The following is an 18283-nucleotide window of genomic DNA, read 5'->3' on the forward strand; positions in this document are numbered from 1 at the left end:
AAATATTTGCATGTGTAGTTACTAGTGTAGTTATTTGCCAGTACTTAAAACATTACCTCCCCTTTAATAACGTTTTCATATGGTATAAATTGAAAATTCCTGGAATTTGCTTTTGATATATGTTCCTACTATACGAAATAATAATGCCGGGGCTTCTGAATTGAGCTGTTACTGTCCTCGAGTCAATAATGCCGGGGCTTCTGAATTGAGCTGTTACTGTTCTGTGTATACAAATTTGCTCTTACGAAGTAAATAGACGCAGATATATAAACCATGAGACGACTGGATGCAAAGCAATACTAATTAAATGATAGGAAATGATTAAAGCGAATTATAATAAAACATTTAATTTTGGCAAATTATTACAATTTCATATGAAAAAACAATAATAGACGTTAAAGTTAATTCAATCAATGTTCAGCATTATTTATCAACAACACTTTGCTCACACGTCTATATCCAGCGGGTAACAATAAATCTGAAATGTCTGAATCCAAATTATCAGGTATAAACTAAGTTGCTCGATCGTCCTTTAATCACTCAATTACATTGTAAATTCGTCTATCCACAGTAACAAATCAGCAAGGAACATACGCTGAAAAATAAAACTTCCACAGAAAATGAGAATGAAACTACTGATCATAAATATTGGGTGGGATAAATAATGGGAGGGTTAGTTTTCGGCTATCAACGGCAGAATGAAAAACTTTAATTCCTTTAAATCACAAGTCTATAAAGGAACCAATCAAAATTCATTGTTATGTTATAAAAATCATAACAAGTTGTATCATTAGCTAAATGTAAAGAACCGAAATAATTCGAACAGTATAAAGTCTATTTCTTTAATCTTCAGTCGCCAATTATATATTTTTAATTAATTAAAAATAGCACAATTTGCTCTTACGAAGTAAATAGACGCAGATATATAAACCATGAGACGACTGGATGCAAAGCAATACAAATTAAATGATAGGAAATGATTAAAGCGAATTAAAATAAAACATTTAATTTTGGCAAATTATTAAAATTTCATATGAAAAAACAATAATAGACGTTAAAGTTAATTCAATCAAAGTTCAGCACCAAAAAACCAACTGCCAAACAGTAAACAAAGCACATTAATTTGATAATAAACAAAATTTAAAAACAATTTAAGTTATAGGGCTTATTTAAAGCCATGTTTCACCTTATACAAAGATCAGAATGAAAACAAAAATAATAATAATACTGACATTAATGGTCAGAAATCAGAAAATATCACTGACATGAATGGTCAGATATTTCTAACAAAAATATGATAATACCGACATGAATGGTCAGATATCAAAAAAAATACTACTGACATGAATGGTCAGATCTTTCTGACAAGAATGGTCAGAAAACAAAATAACCCATAAAGGATATATACAAATCACCCACTACTGTAAGCACAATTAAACAAAATTGGTACAGAATAAGATTGCTCCTTCTGTTTAAAAGTAACAAGATGAGACTAAACATCCTCTTGTTTAACAATGTGCCAATACTTGAACAAAAAAATTTGTCAACTTTAAATTACCAAAATAATTCAAATGTAACCTACAGATGGGTGAATAAAGTTCACAAACTGGCATCCCAAACTTCAAAAAAGGTTTATAAGTAGCTACAAACTGAACACCACGTTTAAAGCATAAACTTCTTAATCTAGAATTAATAGTGGTGACAAAATAACATGTATTCTGAAAATCAAGTAAACGTGGAATGATTGCTGACATAACTGTTACAGTATGTGGCTTAACTAATTTCTCAATTGTAGAGATAAGCACGTTATAGGCTATATCAAAATCAGCAACCTCATAGGTACCAACATTATTGGTTCCTACATGCACCAGAATTATATCATAATTTACCTGAATTGTTCCACAATTAAGCAAATTTATTATGTCCCAAATATTTGCTCCAGGAAAGGCTTGCAAGTGACACCTTCTAATAGTTTTAACATGCTTGGCTATGGAATCGCACACCAGAGTAGACCTAGAATCTATAAAGAGCAAATTTATTTTAAAACAACGTTTTTAATTTGTTCCGCTACATTGATTTTATCAGACAAAGAACTAACAATATATTTAGTATAGCAATTGCTCTTCCAATCACCCATCAATTGGATAGAACTAGTAGAAACCCCTGCTTTCGAAGCCAACGTTGCTCCACCTCTTCGGAAACTATGTGAAGAAAATAATTTTGGATTTAACCCAATTTTACAAAGTAATTCTCTCAGTTTATTCTGAAACTGGTTATAAGTAATTGGCATGCATTTCCCCTTTTTTGTACAAGAAAAAGCGGCACCATCCGAAGTGCAAGGATTTGAAGAACACATCCTTTTATATGCATTTACAGGGCAAAATTTAGATAAAGGATATGCAAGCAAAGGTATCCTTAAAATACGATTACCCAACTGAATTGTTTTTGTCCATTTGAATGCAACTATTATTAGAGATGGAAAGACTTTAACATCACCTCTGCATAGCTGTTTGTTTTTGTCAAATTTCTTGGTTGATACTGGAACTAAATTAGACTTCCTGCTTAAAAGTAATAAAGCAAAAAGAAATAAACACCAATATGTCGCATCAAGAGGAGTATTCAAATTCAAATGAATTTCTAAAGTAATAGGAAATGCTTGTTTAGGTAAATGTTTTAATTTCCTATCTAACCCTTTCATCGTCAATTTCAATTCGTAAGACGAAAACACATCCACGTGTAATCCTAACAACAGGAAAAGAACTTTAATTCTATTTAAATAATTGCGAATAGATTGAGCTGATTTGAAACTTCTACTGAGAAACTCCGAATAAGTACATAATAACTCAGCATTAATATCAAACGGTTCTAAATGAAAGTAATTACAAAACAATAAATAGGCTCTCCACTGCGTTTTAAAATTAACCAAAGTACCTTTCGCGAAAGCCGAAATCCTAGTCAAAAACATATCTCGTCTTAGCACTTGCAAATCTACAAATACATGAATAAGCAATTACCAAATATGTTCAAACTGAAACAATTCTTTAGGAATAAAATCTCTAGATAGAGACATGCCTTTTGTCCTCTCGTAAAATTCTAACTGAAATTTATAACCTAAATCCCATCTAGACAAAAGATCCGGTAAACGGTTATCGCAACCTGAAATATGTATAGCTTTTAACTCAAAATTATTTAAAGCTGCAATCCAACAAACTTCCCGCAAACACGACTGCAGGAACACATTTCTGGTAGCGCCTGTATTCAAAACACGAACTGATACCAAATTATCGCAATAAATAACCACCTTTAAATTTGTAAAATGTTTACCCCATAATTTTAAGGCTACTACAATCGTCAACATCTCGAATAAATTTATATGCAAATTTTGATCTAAAATGAACTCCGGAAATGAACAGTGAAAGTATCTTCCGTCCATCCATCCGCCACATCCTGTCAAACATGCACCAACAGAAAACAATTGATCAGGATTTGAGAATTCATCAGACAAAATCATAGAAACCCCATTGTAACCAGGCAAAAATTCTTGCCACCACAATAAGTCAAGTTTAAAATCAGCTTGAATGACTAATTTCCCTTTATCAGGAAAATCTCTTAACCAATTCAAAAGTCTTGAGACAAAAATTCGGCCAGAACGCACACATTGAGATACAAAATTTAATTTTCCCAGCAATGATTGTAATTCTCTCTTTGTACAATCTGTGCTACAGAGCCAATTCGAAACTAACTGCAGAATCTCTGACAATCTTTGAGTATCAATAGAAATTGTCATATTCTCAGAATCAAATAAAATGCCAATAAATATCATTTTTGTACTAGGCGGACAGGCTTTCTCAATTGATTCTTCAATGCCACACTTCTGTAAAATAAGACCCAATTTAGCATAAGCATCATCATTGCTGGAAGGAATATCACATCCAGCCAAATCATCTAAATAGCTCAAAATATCTACACCCATGTTTTGACATATAAATGCAATAGCATTTGTTATTCGCATACATATATATGCAGCCGATCTCAAACGCATTGTTAATACACGATCGTAATACAAGTGTCCTCTCCATTTGTAACCTAAGAGATGGATGTCACCGGGGTCAACGACTAATTGTCTATAAGCCCGTTTCAGGTCCCTTTTAAACATTTTACAACCTTGACCTTTACTCTTAATTAACATAATAAAATCATCAACCGTGGGATACGAAACTGAAATTTCATCGCCTAAATATCGATCTTTGAAAATACCAGAATTAACCGCCTCGCCCTCTGGAAAGCTCAAACTGAATCTTTTGTTTTAATCGTGATAAAAAGTAATGGTTGAATCATCATTATCAAGTCCAATAACCTACATGTTTAAATGTCAGTTCCCAATTCAGATGAACGTCGTCAGCAGTTGCCGTTCTTTCTCTTTGGGTTTTGTTGATGTATCTGTTGAGTTCATTCACAATCTGTCTCGACAAGAGACTACAAGAGCTTCAAAAATTATCATAGCACTGGTCTGAGGATAAAGACAACATATATTTCTCTTTATGTCTTGTCTGTTTTTTATATGTGCTAGGATGATTTTGGGTATTACATAAGTACGTACCGCAAATATATTTTTTTCATGTATTATGTGTGTAGAAACTATTAAGGTTTTGTAACGATATTACATCAAGTAAATCAAAGTTCTTGCTTATTTCGGACAGGGAAAGTTTTGAATAACTCAAATTACGCAAAAATCTAAAATAATTGGATCTTCAGCTTGGTTTTTTTTAATCCACATTGAACATCTGTTTAAATGAATTATTACGTTAAAGCCATACAGATGCATCATTGTTATTTATCAAAAATATTTCCAAGAGGAAGTTATTTCCAGTCAAATTAAAAATCCAAAAATATATATCTACATTAATTGTTTGATTGGTTAATGTGAATACCGTGCTTACTTAAAAGAAACTGCCATAGCAACGATTAGAAATACTATAATTTATGTTCCATTCAACATACAACCGTATTTGTTGTCACTATTGGGATATATCTTAATTTTTTATTCAAAGTAATGACACAACTCAAAACATTGACTATTGGGATATATCTCAGTCTGTATTCGACGTAATGACACGGCTCAAAACATCGTGATAAAATATTAACAGGCAACAATACCTGTAACAGTTGTAGAGGGAATGACAAAATATTGTTTATGATGTTAAACACATGTTGAAATTAGCAGCGTATACATCTACTATACAATGTTAGTTGGAATGTATTTCATTCTAGAGATTATCACTTTTACAAATTAAGGTAAGTTGTTATTCTATATAAATTAACAAAATTTTGAAAATCATAAATAATCTATTAATTATGGGATTTCATTTCAAGAGGATGAATTTAAGTAGATTCGTTAATAACTGTCATTATTTATTGTAAAATCACACTTCACAAACCTTCTTGTAAATACATATAAATTTGGGATAACGCTTATAAAACTTCAAAGGACTATCGCATATTAACCAAGTTATCAAACTCTTGCCATCTGATCCAACAATGATTATCACCTTCAATGCGGTGGAAGATCTTCAACAAACAGGGACATAGCAAATCATTGAATTAAATAAATGGCTTATACAGTATATTTTTAAAATATACTCAACCATTTTCGATTAGTTTCCTAAAATCTTACATGTAATATCAAATTCAAAACACAGTAATACAAGAAGACAGCAAAATAAACAGGCGATTTCAATTATATGGACAAGTACATTAGCATGTGAGCTGATTACATTCTATTTCTTTACAGTTCTGTGTTTAACATAACCGTTTTCAATATTTAAATTAGATAAGGTAATACTTGGACTGTGGATTTCGGCGGTCAGCATAATAAAAAAAATTCAAGGCGCGCTTGCACAATGCTACGTACGTTATAAAAAAGTTAAGACATAGAAGTTAGTTTTGTACACAATTTTCAAACCACTCATCCCTGATAACCTTCTGATATATTATTTTCCCAGTTCGTATTGACTTTTGTAATCTGAATTTTGAAGCATTTATGTATGTCTGTTTGTAGATATTTTAGATATGTTATATCAAATGCGATCTTGTAGCGAACGCACAACCCTATACTATGTGTGGTTTTTTTAAATAGTAATGTGTGTCCGAAAATTAAAAATTACTTTATAAATTCCGTGCGTCTGAATCGCTTTTCTGGATCGACCTTCATTAGAATGCAAATACGTAAACATTGAAAGCCAGGGATGTGTAAATACGTAGAACCACTAGAAGCATTATGACCAAAAAGTAACGCGAGGGTACCCAAATTGCACCTATATTGACAGTTTTGTTTTACCTTCGTTTACTTAATATCTAGACAAAAGTTTCCATTCTGTGTTTATTTTGTAGATGTATCCCTAATGACTATATTGTTCCACAAATTTGATTTGGAGTCCATATTGAATCATTGAAAAATATATTTGAACCAACCTCCAAACGACTTAAGATTATGTAATGAGGATTATACCTAAATTGCATACATGCTTTAATTCACATTCGTAAAAATGGAATAACTGATGTTTAGTTTTATTTCTCCACATTTTAAGAACAATTTGGCATTAGTCCATGTTTACTATTCATTTTGTATGAAATACTTAAGGTCTAGACAAAAGTTTCCATTCTGTGTTTATTTTGTAGATGTATCCCTAATGACTATATTGTTCCACAAATTTAATTTTGAATCCATATTGAATCATAGAAAAGTGTATTTGAACCAACCTCCAAACTACCCAAGATTCGGTAATGAGGAGTACATTTGTACCTAAATTGCATATATGCTTTAATTCACATCCATAAAAATGGAATAACTGATGTTTAGTTTTATTTCTCCACATTTTAAGAACAATTTGGCATTAGTCCATGTTTACTAATCATTTTGTATGAAATAGTTGCTTTTAACATTTTTTTAAATGTTCATTTTCAAAAGTTGACTTTTTGTGAATGTTGCATGCGACGTTACCGTAAATTTTACTTTTTTTCTCAGGATACTCCATCTGTTGATATATAAAATGACCGTTTTGTGCATATTTATATATATTTAGCTCAAAGGTGGGCATAAAGGCGAATTATAAAAGTATAAATTATTTAGTCTCTTAGAGGATTTTCACTGCTTTTATTCGGAAAATGGGTGCAATTTGGGTACTCGGAGCAATTTGGGTACTCTGTGCAATTTGGGTACTGTGACGTTATCTTAAAAGAATAGCAAAATTGATCTAAAGTAAACTTTTCCAGAGGAAGTTGAAACGTAAGATTCTGAATTAGTTTAAAATTCATAAAGGTTAAAATTTATATAACTGTGTTATAAATCATGCCAGTACCGACACTCTGACTAATGCGATGTTACCGTCGGGGACTTACAGTCCATTAGCAGCCGTCTCGGCCGCGTTTTATTAAATGAAAATAGCAAATTTCGTTCGTCTGAACTTCTGAAGCCATTTTTGCATTTAGCGTCGTTAGGACAGATCAAACCTTAACATTTGAAAGCTAGGAACTTGTCAAAACATAGAACATTTAGGAGCTTCATTACCAAAAGGTACCTTAAAAGAACAGCCAAATTAATCTACGGTCAACTTTGCTTGAGGGATATGGAACCGTAATTTCCGATTCATTTCTTATTTATAAACGGTAAGTTTACAAAATAAAGGTTGTTATAAATCATATTCAGTACCGACACACTGACTACATTGCTATTGATACACTCAGGAACTTACAGTCCATTAAAATAGAGTACTAGAGATACGTTTTGCAGTTTTTTGCATTGCCCCCTGAAAAATATATTAGACTAGTAGAAACTGTAAAAGGCAACACAAAAATCACCATGATAATCGAGTAACGTAAATAATTCCCAATTGACTGTTTAAAGCGGTAAATGTACTTTTGACTTTACATTCTATTTCAAAGTTCTCGTTCTGGATCAGAAACAAACCTGGGCACAATTTTAGTGTGTGTTAGAGGTTTTCTTGTTTCTAGGTGAGCCGGTCCAACTTTTTCTAGTTGTCTGTAGAATACTCTCTTTAGGTTTTAATGATGGTCCATCTTGTCAATGTAAACTTAATAACGGCTGAATATATGTGTTTATATTTACAAACCCAAACAATCTAGCAGATCTGTAAAGGAAAATACCTATGTCAAAATCAAAATCAGTGAACTTAGGCAAGAAAACCTGAAAGTTAATTATCAGTCAATCAGTTTTCAATCAACAATCATCGAATGAAATCTATTTTGTTGAGTATACGTTATGGATTTGTAATAAATGTAAACAAAATACTTACATAGAGAACTGATATAAGTATACATGCATGCATTTGATTTCATTATTTCTTTTAGAATAATGTTCTGTAAATCGTTTTTCTGTAACATATAGTTATTGTTTATAATAGATAAAATATAAATTGAATAAACAGACAACTGTATCTGCCTTTAAGTTAGTTGTTTTACATTACCCTAAGAACAGGTGAAATGTATTTTTACTATCAAATAGGTTGAGGCGCATATAATTCTTTTTCATATGAATTTATTTAATTTTCACAACTCCTTTAATTGTTTCTAGCACAAATATCAATTTAAGTCGCAAAAGGCTTCCTGTGTTATATGAAAATGGGTGCCATTGGTGAACATTTTTCTGTTGATAGACCAAAAAGAATTACAAAAATTCTTATAACATATAATGTACTCACAAAAGAAACATGATTAGCATTTAATCAACAAGTGATAATGTAATATATAAAGTATGTTTGTGTATACATTTGAAACAAATGCATCCCTAAACAATCTTGCTTCAAACTTTATATTTCAGGTACACGACGCGGTAGACGAATGTTAAAATGAAGTGTATCATTGCTATTGTTATTATTACTACATGCTATCCAGAAAGTAAGTGAATTTTCTCTTATTATTATAAATTAAGCTGATTTGTTTAACAGTATCACGATATTAATAAGATATATATGTTTTGTGTAAAAAGTATTCCCCCCGTTAATACATTCCGTATGATGAGACTGAGCATAAACACGCGTGTCGTATCAATTGATATAATTAAACACAGAAAGATGGTACAGGTTACAATCAAACATTAAGTATTATGGGCGCAGCCATTTATAAAGATAACATGGTGTTCAGAATAAGGGTATAGATAATCCTGATTGTTCGATAATAAACTCATCATAGATACCAGGATTGAAATTTTGTACGCCAGACGCGCATTTCGTCTAAAAAGACTCATCAGTGACGCTCGAATCAAAAAACGTTTAAAAGGCCAAACCAAGTGCGAAGTTGAAGACCAGTGAGGACCAAAAATTCATAAAAGTTTTGCGTTGTGTGCACCCAGTATTTTCTATTACTAGAGACTTCGTGCATTCTGCATTATACCAAAGGCAACACTATATATTTTCCTTAGTCCTAACGGAACTGAGAAGTCTGTTCTATGCTAGGACGAGACACGTGTTTTGATTGCTAAATGGATAGGCAATGGAGACAACTACAAATTCAGTTAAGAAAAGCAACGGGAATCTAAATTTTTTTGACAAAAAAATACTGTCCTTATAATTTATTTTTTAATTCTAGCAAGGTTTCGTTCAAAAAAACAACTTTCTCAAGTCTGTATCTCAAAAGAGGCTACCATTGTCGCCTATGGGTAAATTATTTGATTTTTTGCAATCTACAGAGGGTATATGACACATGTGAGAAATGTAGTATTTTAATTAAAGAGTTCTAAGTAAGTTATTCATATCATATGAACTGTGCTACTGTCATTATTAGACAATTCAACGAATGCAATGTACTATATTTAACGGATACTAAATTGTGTTATCTCTGAATACATTTCAAGGATCACAATTTTTCTTTACCGAACAAATATTATATAAAACGTCTAGATATAAGTCAACATTCTTACGAGGGCGTTGGATCGTTATGAAAAACGATACTGTACACAATAAATAAATTATATATACGCCCAAAAAGTGTACAAAACAATAACCAATATTAAAATGAGGAAACAGTAAATACTAGTATCAACAAATATTTTGAATAACAGATATCCTTCATCGGTATGATCAACACATATTTTGAATAACAGATATCCTTCATCAGTATGATGTAAAATGAATTTTATCAATATATTCTGGTTTTACTAAAAACAATCTTGTAAGGCCGTACGGTAACCCATAGTTGTAAACTTCTATGTTATTTGGTCTCAATGGATAGTTGTCTCATTGGCAATCATACCATATCTTCTTACTTTTAAATTGAATCGTAATACAAATTAAAAACCGAACCACGCTTGTATAATTTTAAATTTTCAAAACCAGGCAAATTTCATATTTTCAACGGAACTGCGTTTCTATATTCATCTGTGCACACGAAACCCACAGATAATAAATAATATTTGTGATAATTAAAATTTGTGTCGATCATTCATGTAATCTGTTGTAAAATTATGCTTTTATTCTATAGAAAATGCCTTTTTGTATGACCGTTAAATTAGGTTTCGGCAAGTATTATTTTGCACACCAGAAAACGATAGCATATCCTTCTTTTTATTAGTAATTTGCATTGTATGTGGCTGAATGTAGTCGAAACACTAGTCTAGAATACACTATTTTATGCCTAATATCTTTGATGAGTTTTTTTAATAAGATTTAAAAACCATATACTCTTTTAATCAAGTTATGATACTAGTATAAGAATTTAAAACTAATACAAAAATAATACTCTACCTTTTTTACCTGCAGCAATGGGTTTAACCGTTACAGCTACCGAGAGTTTACAAGAAGTAACTAATTTTGCTCAACTAAAGGTCGATATTGTTCCACCTACAGATGGTGTAACAGGAAATTGGACAATAGCTGATATGTCTGGAAATTCTCGAATTATTGTCATCGACGGCTCCAAATATATGGAGATACCATTACCGAGTTCGATAGAATTGTATATCAACCCAGCGGACACTTCGGACATTGGATTTTACGTATACCATGCAACATATGGTGTAGAAACTGCAGAGAATGAACCTATTACATTAATAGTTATAGGTTTGTACCATTTATTTCATATAGATTCCACCACTGCATCAAGTGTGCTACGATATTTCTCCACTCGAGAAAGTTTAATTTTCATATTTAAAGTGCGAGGCTTGCCGAGCTTTTTAAATAATTCAAATTTAACTGTTGAGAGTGCAGAAATGTCGTTATACACGTGTTATAGTGGTGGAATATGTTTCTCTTATGATTTTTATACGATATCTAAAGAACGTTTATCCTTCCTTTTCAAAGATTTTCAGAAAGTTGTGTTCTTTATATGTGACGTCATCAGGCATGGTCGCCTTTTTTTTCATGACGTCACAATAGGAAATTCAGAAGAAACAAAGAAAATTTGACGTCATAATTAAATTTCGGCCAAGCATTTGCCGAGAACAAAGTTTTCTCTAGAGTGAGAAATGTTTTTCTCGCACTGATCGATAAATATGAAAAAAGCATGAAAATTAGAGAATGCATGACCATAACCATACACTCCATCATGATATATATAACAAAATATTTAAAAGTACTTAGCACAATGTACAAGAAAATCTTTTTCGTTTTCAACCGTAGCGGAAGATTTGCATACTTTACAGAATCGTCCTTTTTCAGTCTCCAATGGAATGATTCCACGTCTCGTTCTAGCGATTACAGAACGTTGTTGTCTTGACAATGTTGAATTGACATACGATTGGGCTTCGAAATTTAAATGTAAAAGTTTCAATGTCCATATCTTTGGCATATTATTGTCATCTCGTTTCTAATTTTCGTTGAAATTATCCATCATCATGATTAACTACGAATTTTCCGCTTAGTCGATCCATTGTATTACCATTAAACAGGTTATTTAGTTCACAATTTTCCATCAACAGTTTTAGATCATTATACCAAGGGTTTTTATGTGTCGTTAAGAAAACGTAGTTCCGTACAAAAATTCGGTAAGGCAATTTATTGTAGTTCATACTCATAATTCGATGCCACAGTCTAAAAATATAATCCGCCTACAAATATAGGAAAGTGTCCTGCCCATGTCACTTTTTGCGACACCAAGAAAAGTTCTATTGGCTCTGTTCTGGAGACTTTAGTTTATCGTATACCTTGTAGCCCCAAACTCCTGATGAAAAGTCCATGACTGGGGTCACCATACTCCCGAAAAGTTTAGTGAACATTTTATAATCTAGTCCATCAATCTGGTAATCCTTAAGTTTGACGTTAGGGCGCCAAGAGCTCTGCTTCCTGTAGTAATCAAGTCATTCACACTGTCCGCATTACATAGTCTATCGTTCCCAATATCGTGAAGCCTAAGTACCTGTACCTCGATGTAAAGTCAACAGTTTTATCAAAACGGAACACTTTTTTTGCTGACTTTCACTTGTTAAAACTAACAGTGAATATGTCTCGAATTATATAATTGATATAACAAAAATAAGAGAGCAATTAATTTCTATTTGAATTTTTAGACCTGAAAATTACTTTAAAAATCTTTTTCTATTTTTTTTATTTCACATGTAATTATTGTGATTGAGTTAAATTGCAGTTCATCATAAGTCTTTGATGGTTGGTTGATATGTAAATATTGTACTTGAATATGTTGAAATATTATGTGATATCAGGTTGCACAATATATTATACTTTATATAGTATTTGTGTATGTACAATGGAAAATATATTCAACAGAGTTCAAATGGCTTGGATGTAAGCAATTATAATTATGTCACCGTACGGCCTTCAACAATGAGAAAAACCAATACCGTATAGTAAGCTATAAAAGGCCCCGACATGAAAAAGGTGAAACAATTCAAACAAGAAATTATTACAATTCAATTTACGAAAAACAAATATGACAGACATGAGACAATGACATCCACTGAATTAAACATGTTTGTGAGCGCTTACTCCCTCTAAACTGGATTAGTCGTGTAACAACACAAAGTAAGATTAGTTGCAAATGGCCTAACTCAATAGATCGGTACTAAGAAATACCGAGTTCGACAAAGCGTCAAAATGGAAAAATCTTGGTCCATGCGTCAATATGATAAATAAAATTACTTAAGCTGCAGATTAAGAAAGGAAAGGAATTTTCAAAATTGTGGAATTATGTCGACTGTTCAAGAAAATGAAAAGCCAAACGTCAGTCTAGTTTCAAAAGAAATAAATCATCTCTATGTTAGTATTAATAATATTTTACCCCACTAGATGCGCAATTCAACAATAAATGTCTCTTCGGTGATGCTGGAGGCCTTAACATTATAATGTCAATCAAAGATTGAGGCCGTACGCAAGTAAGACTAAACAAAACGGACATTTTATGAAAAAATGTAAGTAGGGATTTACGAAAAAGAGATTGCTTGAAAAAAGAGATGCAAATTTATGTTACAGACATCAACTAGGATTTATACAAATTTACAGTTACAAAAGAAATAAAATTATCCTTCCAATGTTAGATAAATAGTGACAAACAATAAAAATTAAAACAAAATACAAGTAAACAAATTAAACAGCAAATATAAAAATAAGAATATGTGGTATAATTGCCCAGGAGACAACTCTCCACCAGAGACCAAATGACATAGAAGTTAACAACTATAGGCCACCGTACGGCCTTCAACAATGAGCAAAACCTATATCGCGTAGTCAGCTGTAAAAGGCCCCGAAATGACAAATGTAAAACAATTCAAACGAGAAAACTAACGGCCAGATTTATGTAAAAAACAATGAACGAAATAAAAATATGATATACAGCAATAAACGACAACCACTGAATTACAGGCTCCTGACCAAGTATGTCACAATAATAATTCTAGACTAAACTATGACATCAATGATAGTTCCTTTGGTCCTGACAGCAAGGTGTGTGGTTGGCAGGTAAACGTAGTGGAAAAAGCTGCCCAAAACAATGGAAATTGATGAGTAGACTTGCAAATACATGGCATACGTAATCAAAGTATTGAAGTACTGAACATTTCTGTAATAATTCGTTTTTCTAATAGGTTTGATTTGAGTAGGCATTCATATTTCTCCGGCTAATGAATATGTATTGATGAAATTAATATATTACAAACGATAAGAGATATTCATCCGCATACACAATTTTTCGGTACGTGTGCATAGATATTAATGATTTTTTCACTTACATATGTATATTTCTCACGACAAAACATTTTCATATTATTTATTTATGTTCTTAAAATATATTTTCATGAGTATTCATTGAAGAAATGAATTTATAACAAGCGATAAGGAATGTTATTTTGCACTCGATAATATCCGCGTATTTATACGAAATACGTTCGGTTATCAGTCAAAAACGCAAGTCACGTGGGTAGCCTTGAAATGTCTGCGGCAACATAACACCGGAATGCCCTCAAGGTTATCCGCTGTAAAAATCGTGTGAATTGATGACGTAGCATACTAAGACAAGCATGGAATATGAATGTGACATCACTGTGTGCTTAATCGAAATTAAACGAATTCGAAGTTATTAGCTATGATTAAGTTTGTAATAACCTCCAATAACAATACATACTTTTAAATTTATGTCATACATTTCTTAACACCTTAGTCGATAACACTATTTATTTTTTGTCTTTAGGTCCACCAAAGGTTTCAACATCGATGTCAACGGAAAAAGTAGCCCTAGGTCAAACACTAACACTGAATTGTTCTTACATGAAATATGACCCACCCAATATATTAAGTGTAAAGTGGATTAAAAATAGCACTTCCGGTGACCTTTCTTACATTAACGAGTCACTTACATCTAAATATGGCGGAAGTAATGCCTTAAATCCATCTTTAACAATTATGAATATAGATAGCAACGATTTGGGTGGTTACTGGTGTCAAGTAGAAAATGGTGGCGGAACCGGGACAAGTCCATATATAATCCTTGAGTTATCGCAAGGTAAAACATAAAATACTTGTATAATCATCAAATATTTATTAACGCAAATTTATTGTTGTCTAAGTGCATGGCACTTATATAGAACAACAAAAAGTAGAAGAAATATACAGACGAACATTTTAAAATTAAAACAACAAAAGAAACTAACATTTTTAACTAATAGTATTTTAAAAAAGATACATGATAGTAGAATCGCCGTATTTATCTGACATTACACGAGTGGATTGTTCAGATTATCTGTCATAATCTCTTATTCATAATAATATATATCGAGAGAAATAGGAAGCAGGAAAATAAACAGAGAACGAATGAAAGTCGCTTTGAAAGTATATCTTTTCCTTTATTCTTATTATCTCCTTATATTTATTACATATTTAGAGAGTATATAAGGGGAAAGTTGATTACTTGTTGTGGTCAGTGGCTCAGCACTTTGTATGAATTCAATGAAACTTTGTGATTATAATAATTTTCAGTTTATAACTAATGTGTATGAACTAATGGTACTTAAACTAGGTCTCTCTCAGTCAAAGATGGTCTTGTAGGTTTCTTGCTGATTTTGTTTTACCATCTTCTGTCTTCTCACAAACAATTACTGTATTGGGCTTCCCAAACTTTTGATGTCGATAGTATCTGATTTAGGTTATTCCAGAAACACATGTCGGTGTAGTGAAATGTATATTTTCCTAAATATTTTCTATTTTCAAGAGAAACAAGACTCTCATAACGAGTTATAATGCAGAAAATTTCTGTTATTTATTTAATTAATTTGTAGATTAAACTTTTATTAAAGCCTTAACTTTTTCATTATGGCTATGCCGCGACTCTATAAAACGAATTCAAATATAAAATAAATTTTTATTGTTTATTGGAACTCATCTTATTTAATTAAAGGTGGTCATGGTGCTAGTGTTGTAACTCAGGCGGAATCAACAACAGACGAATACAGCACAGCAACGAGTATTCATGGTACAACGTCTACTGTAACAGAGAAAGTTACAAAAATGACAGACAAAGGTACGACAGAAGCTGACCAAGCTGTACAAGCTAATTGTAAAGTTCAAGCATACACTACTATAACACATTGTACAACGTCAACTCTTACAGACCCAATGATCTCAATCATAGATACAGATTCATATACAATGTACAATATATCATTCACAATCGTACAATATTACAGTTATTATAACAATAATTTTTTTATACACGTAGAGATCAACAGCATCATTGTCCACTTCAATGTTTTAACAGACCTAATTTCATTTTATTTACCAACAATATTTCAGTTACTTCACGAAACTATAATATTTAGGTTACAAATAATGCAGATTAATGTTGTACATATACATTTCAATTAAAAAAATGAATTGGAAGAGTGTCTTGCCCCGCAATTTTTAATCAGGCAATAATTTTATAGCCTGTAATTTATTGGAAATTTTACCGTGAGTAAGTAAAACTCTGTATACAGTTTATACCGAGTAGGACCTACTATTAAACGAAGATAAACCACGGGGTGGCGTACATCATTTTGATTTTAATAAAACTGTACTAGAAAAAAACCTGGATTCATGTTGCAAAGGACGACGTAAGTATATGTGACAAATTTATGAACTTTTTACGCGCAAAGCGCACAGTGACGTTGTCATGTCCTGTCGGCAATGGATAACTGAGTATGTTAACATTACACTTACAGTGTACCACAAAACAAATAAGGCGTCATATAAGAAGTTCAATTTTAAGAAAGAGACTCCTTCTAAGAACAAAATTGATTATCCCCTTTTGTGGACATAATGAATTTAAAAGTTTAGTGTTAGGAAATTTTTTATTATTTCTAGGGTTTTGAATTCATATAATTACTATTGATTTTATTTCTTCTTATCACTTTTTTCTATGAAAACTATTCTAATTGCAGGTGATGAGATGTGTCCATGCAATTGCGAATACAGAGGAAAGTTGGACTACTGGGCAACAAAAAATTTAACAAACTATACATTTGAAGAATTAAAAATAATTCTGAAACCAGAATTAATCAAACTAGAAAAGGAATTACGCGTTGACAAGCATAACTTGTCAGCAACGTTACGGAAATTAACAAGTGCACATGACAAAAGACCATCTTCAAGACATATTGGATCATTCGGAATTGTATTTCTTATTCTTCTTTGTTTGTTAATTTTTGCATCTGATTTAATTTCGATCAAACAACATATCATTACAATCAAACGAATATGGAATATTAAAGTAAAACGATAATCGTACAGATACTATCGAATCTAAATGTATCAGCCTAATGATCATTTAAAAAAAAAAAAAAAGAAATCATCATACATATGCTTGTGTAGATAAAAAAAAAGAACTGAAGGAATATGTAATATTCTGGATGACTGTTTATTTTGACATTACAAATTGAGACATTCTAGTGCCTAACAAATTTTATATATGCCCTTTAAGAACATACAAGAAATCAATATATACTAATTTAAAATTCATTTTCATATATTGTATTAAAAAAAATGTAAATAGTAGTTTTAATATCAACTTCTTAAGAAGTACTGAAGAACAAGAATGTAGTATATACATGACGTTCTCTCACGGAATACTTTTAAGCTGAGTGACTTTATTAAAAGTATCCATCCATTGAACGTAAAGTAAAGTAAGTTTGCTTCATATATTGTTTAACACCTACATTTGACTTTGAGGTACTAAATTTTACGACAAAAGAGGTGATTAATTTTCAATTTTTTCATTGAAAACTTTTCATTTTTTTACCTAACATTCAAGCAGTCCCCACGAGATACGGTATAAATAGTCATACAATAGTTTGCATGTCCTATCAAATTTCCCTATATTGAGGATTGCTGCTTAAATGGTAGCTTTTGAACAAAGGATTCCTAATGGTTAAAGTCATCCCTTCTATATTTATATGGACACAGTGATGATTTGGTTTACATTACTAAGTGCAAATTATCATCTATTTCTTTTTTGCCACGAACAACATGACGGATGCAACGTGAGCTGCTTAACCGGCAAGAATTCATGTGATCATCCAAATTTTTTGGTTGGGTTTCGAAGCTCATTATTAAGTTTAGAGTGTAATGTTTGGCGGACCGTGAGTTTTTTTTGTTTGGTAGTGATGTCTGATTTTCGACTAATGGTTTTGATTTAAACTTTGTATTTTATATCCCTTGTTTTATGAGGTATGGATAGTAATATAACTACACAGAAATCCAATGACATGACAAATCAAAACGAAGAAGACACATATAGGCTAAAGTAACTGTTTGTACCATTGTCTATATGGTATGTCAAGTTCTAAAATCGA

At 31.6% G+C, this 18283-nt stretch overlaps 1 protein-coding gene across 1 annotated transcript; it reads left to right on the forward strand.

Annotated features, from left to right (window-relative positions):
* Positions 1–5002: 5002 nt before the first annotated feature.
* Positions 5003–17380, forward strand: LOC127730168 (uncharacterized). Its single transcript, XM_052238427.1, has 6 exons — positions 5003–5295; positions 8837–8913; positions 10773–11072; positions 14650–14961; positions 15853–15975; positions 16874–17380. Exons 2-6 carry the CDS (start codon positions 8865–8867, stop codon positions 17212–17214), a joined length of 1125 nt encoding a protein of 374 aa, XP_052094387.1. The 5' UTR covers positions 5003–5295; positions 8837–8864; the 3' UTR covers positions 17215–17380.
* Positions 17381–18283: the final 903 nt, after the last annotated feature.

This window comes from Mytilus californianus, unplaced genomic scaffold (genome assembly GCF_021869535.1).
Source record: "Mytilus californianus isolate M0D057914Y unplaced genomic scaffold, xbMytCali1.0.p SCAF_2, whole genome shotgun sequence".
NCBI lineage: Eukaryota > Metazoa > Mollusca > Bivalvia > Mytilida > Mytilidae > Mytilus > Mytilus californianus.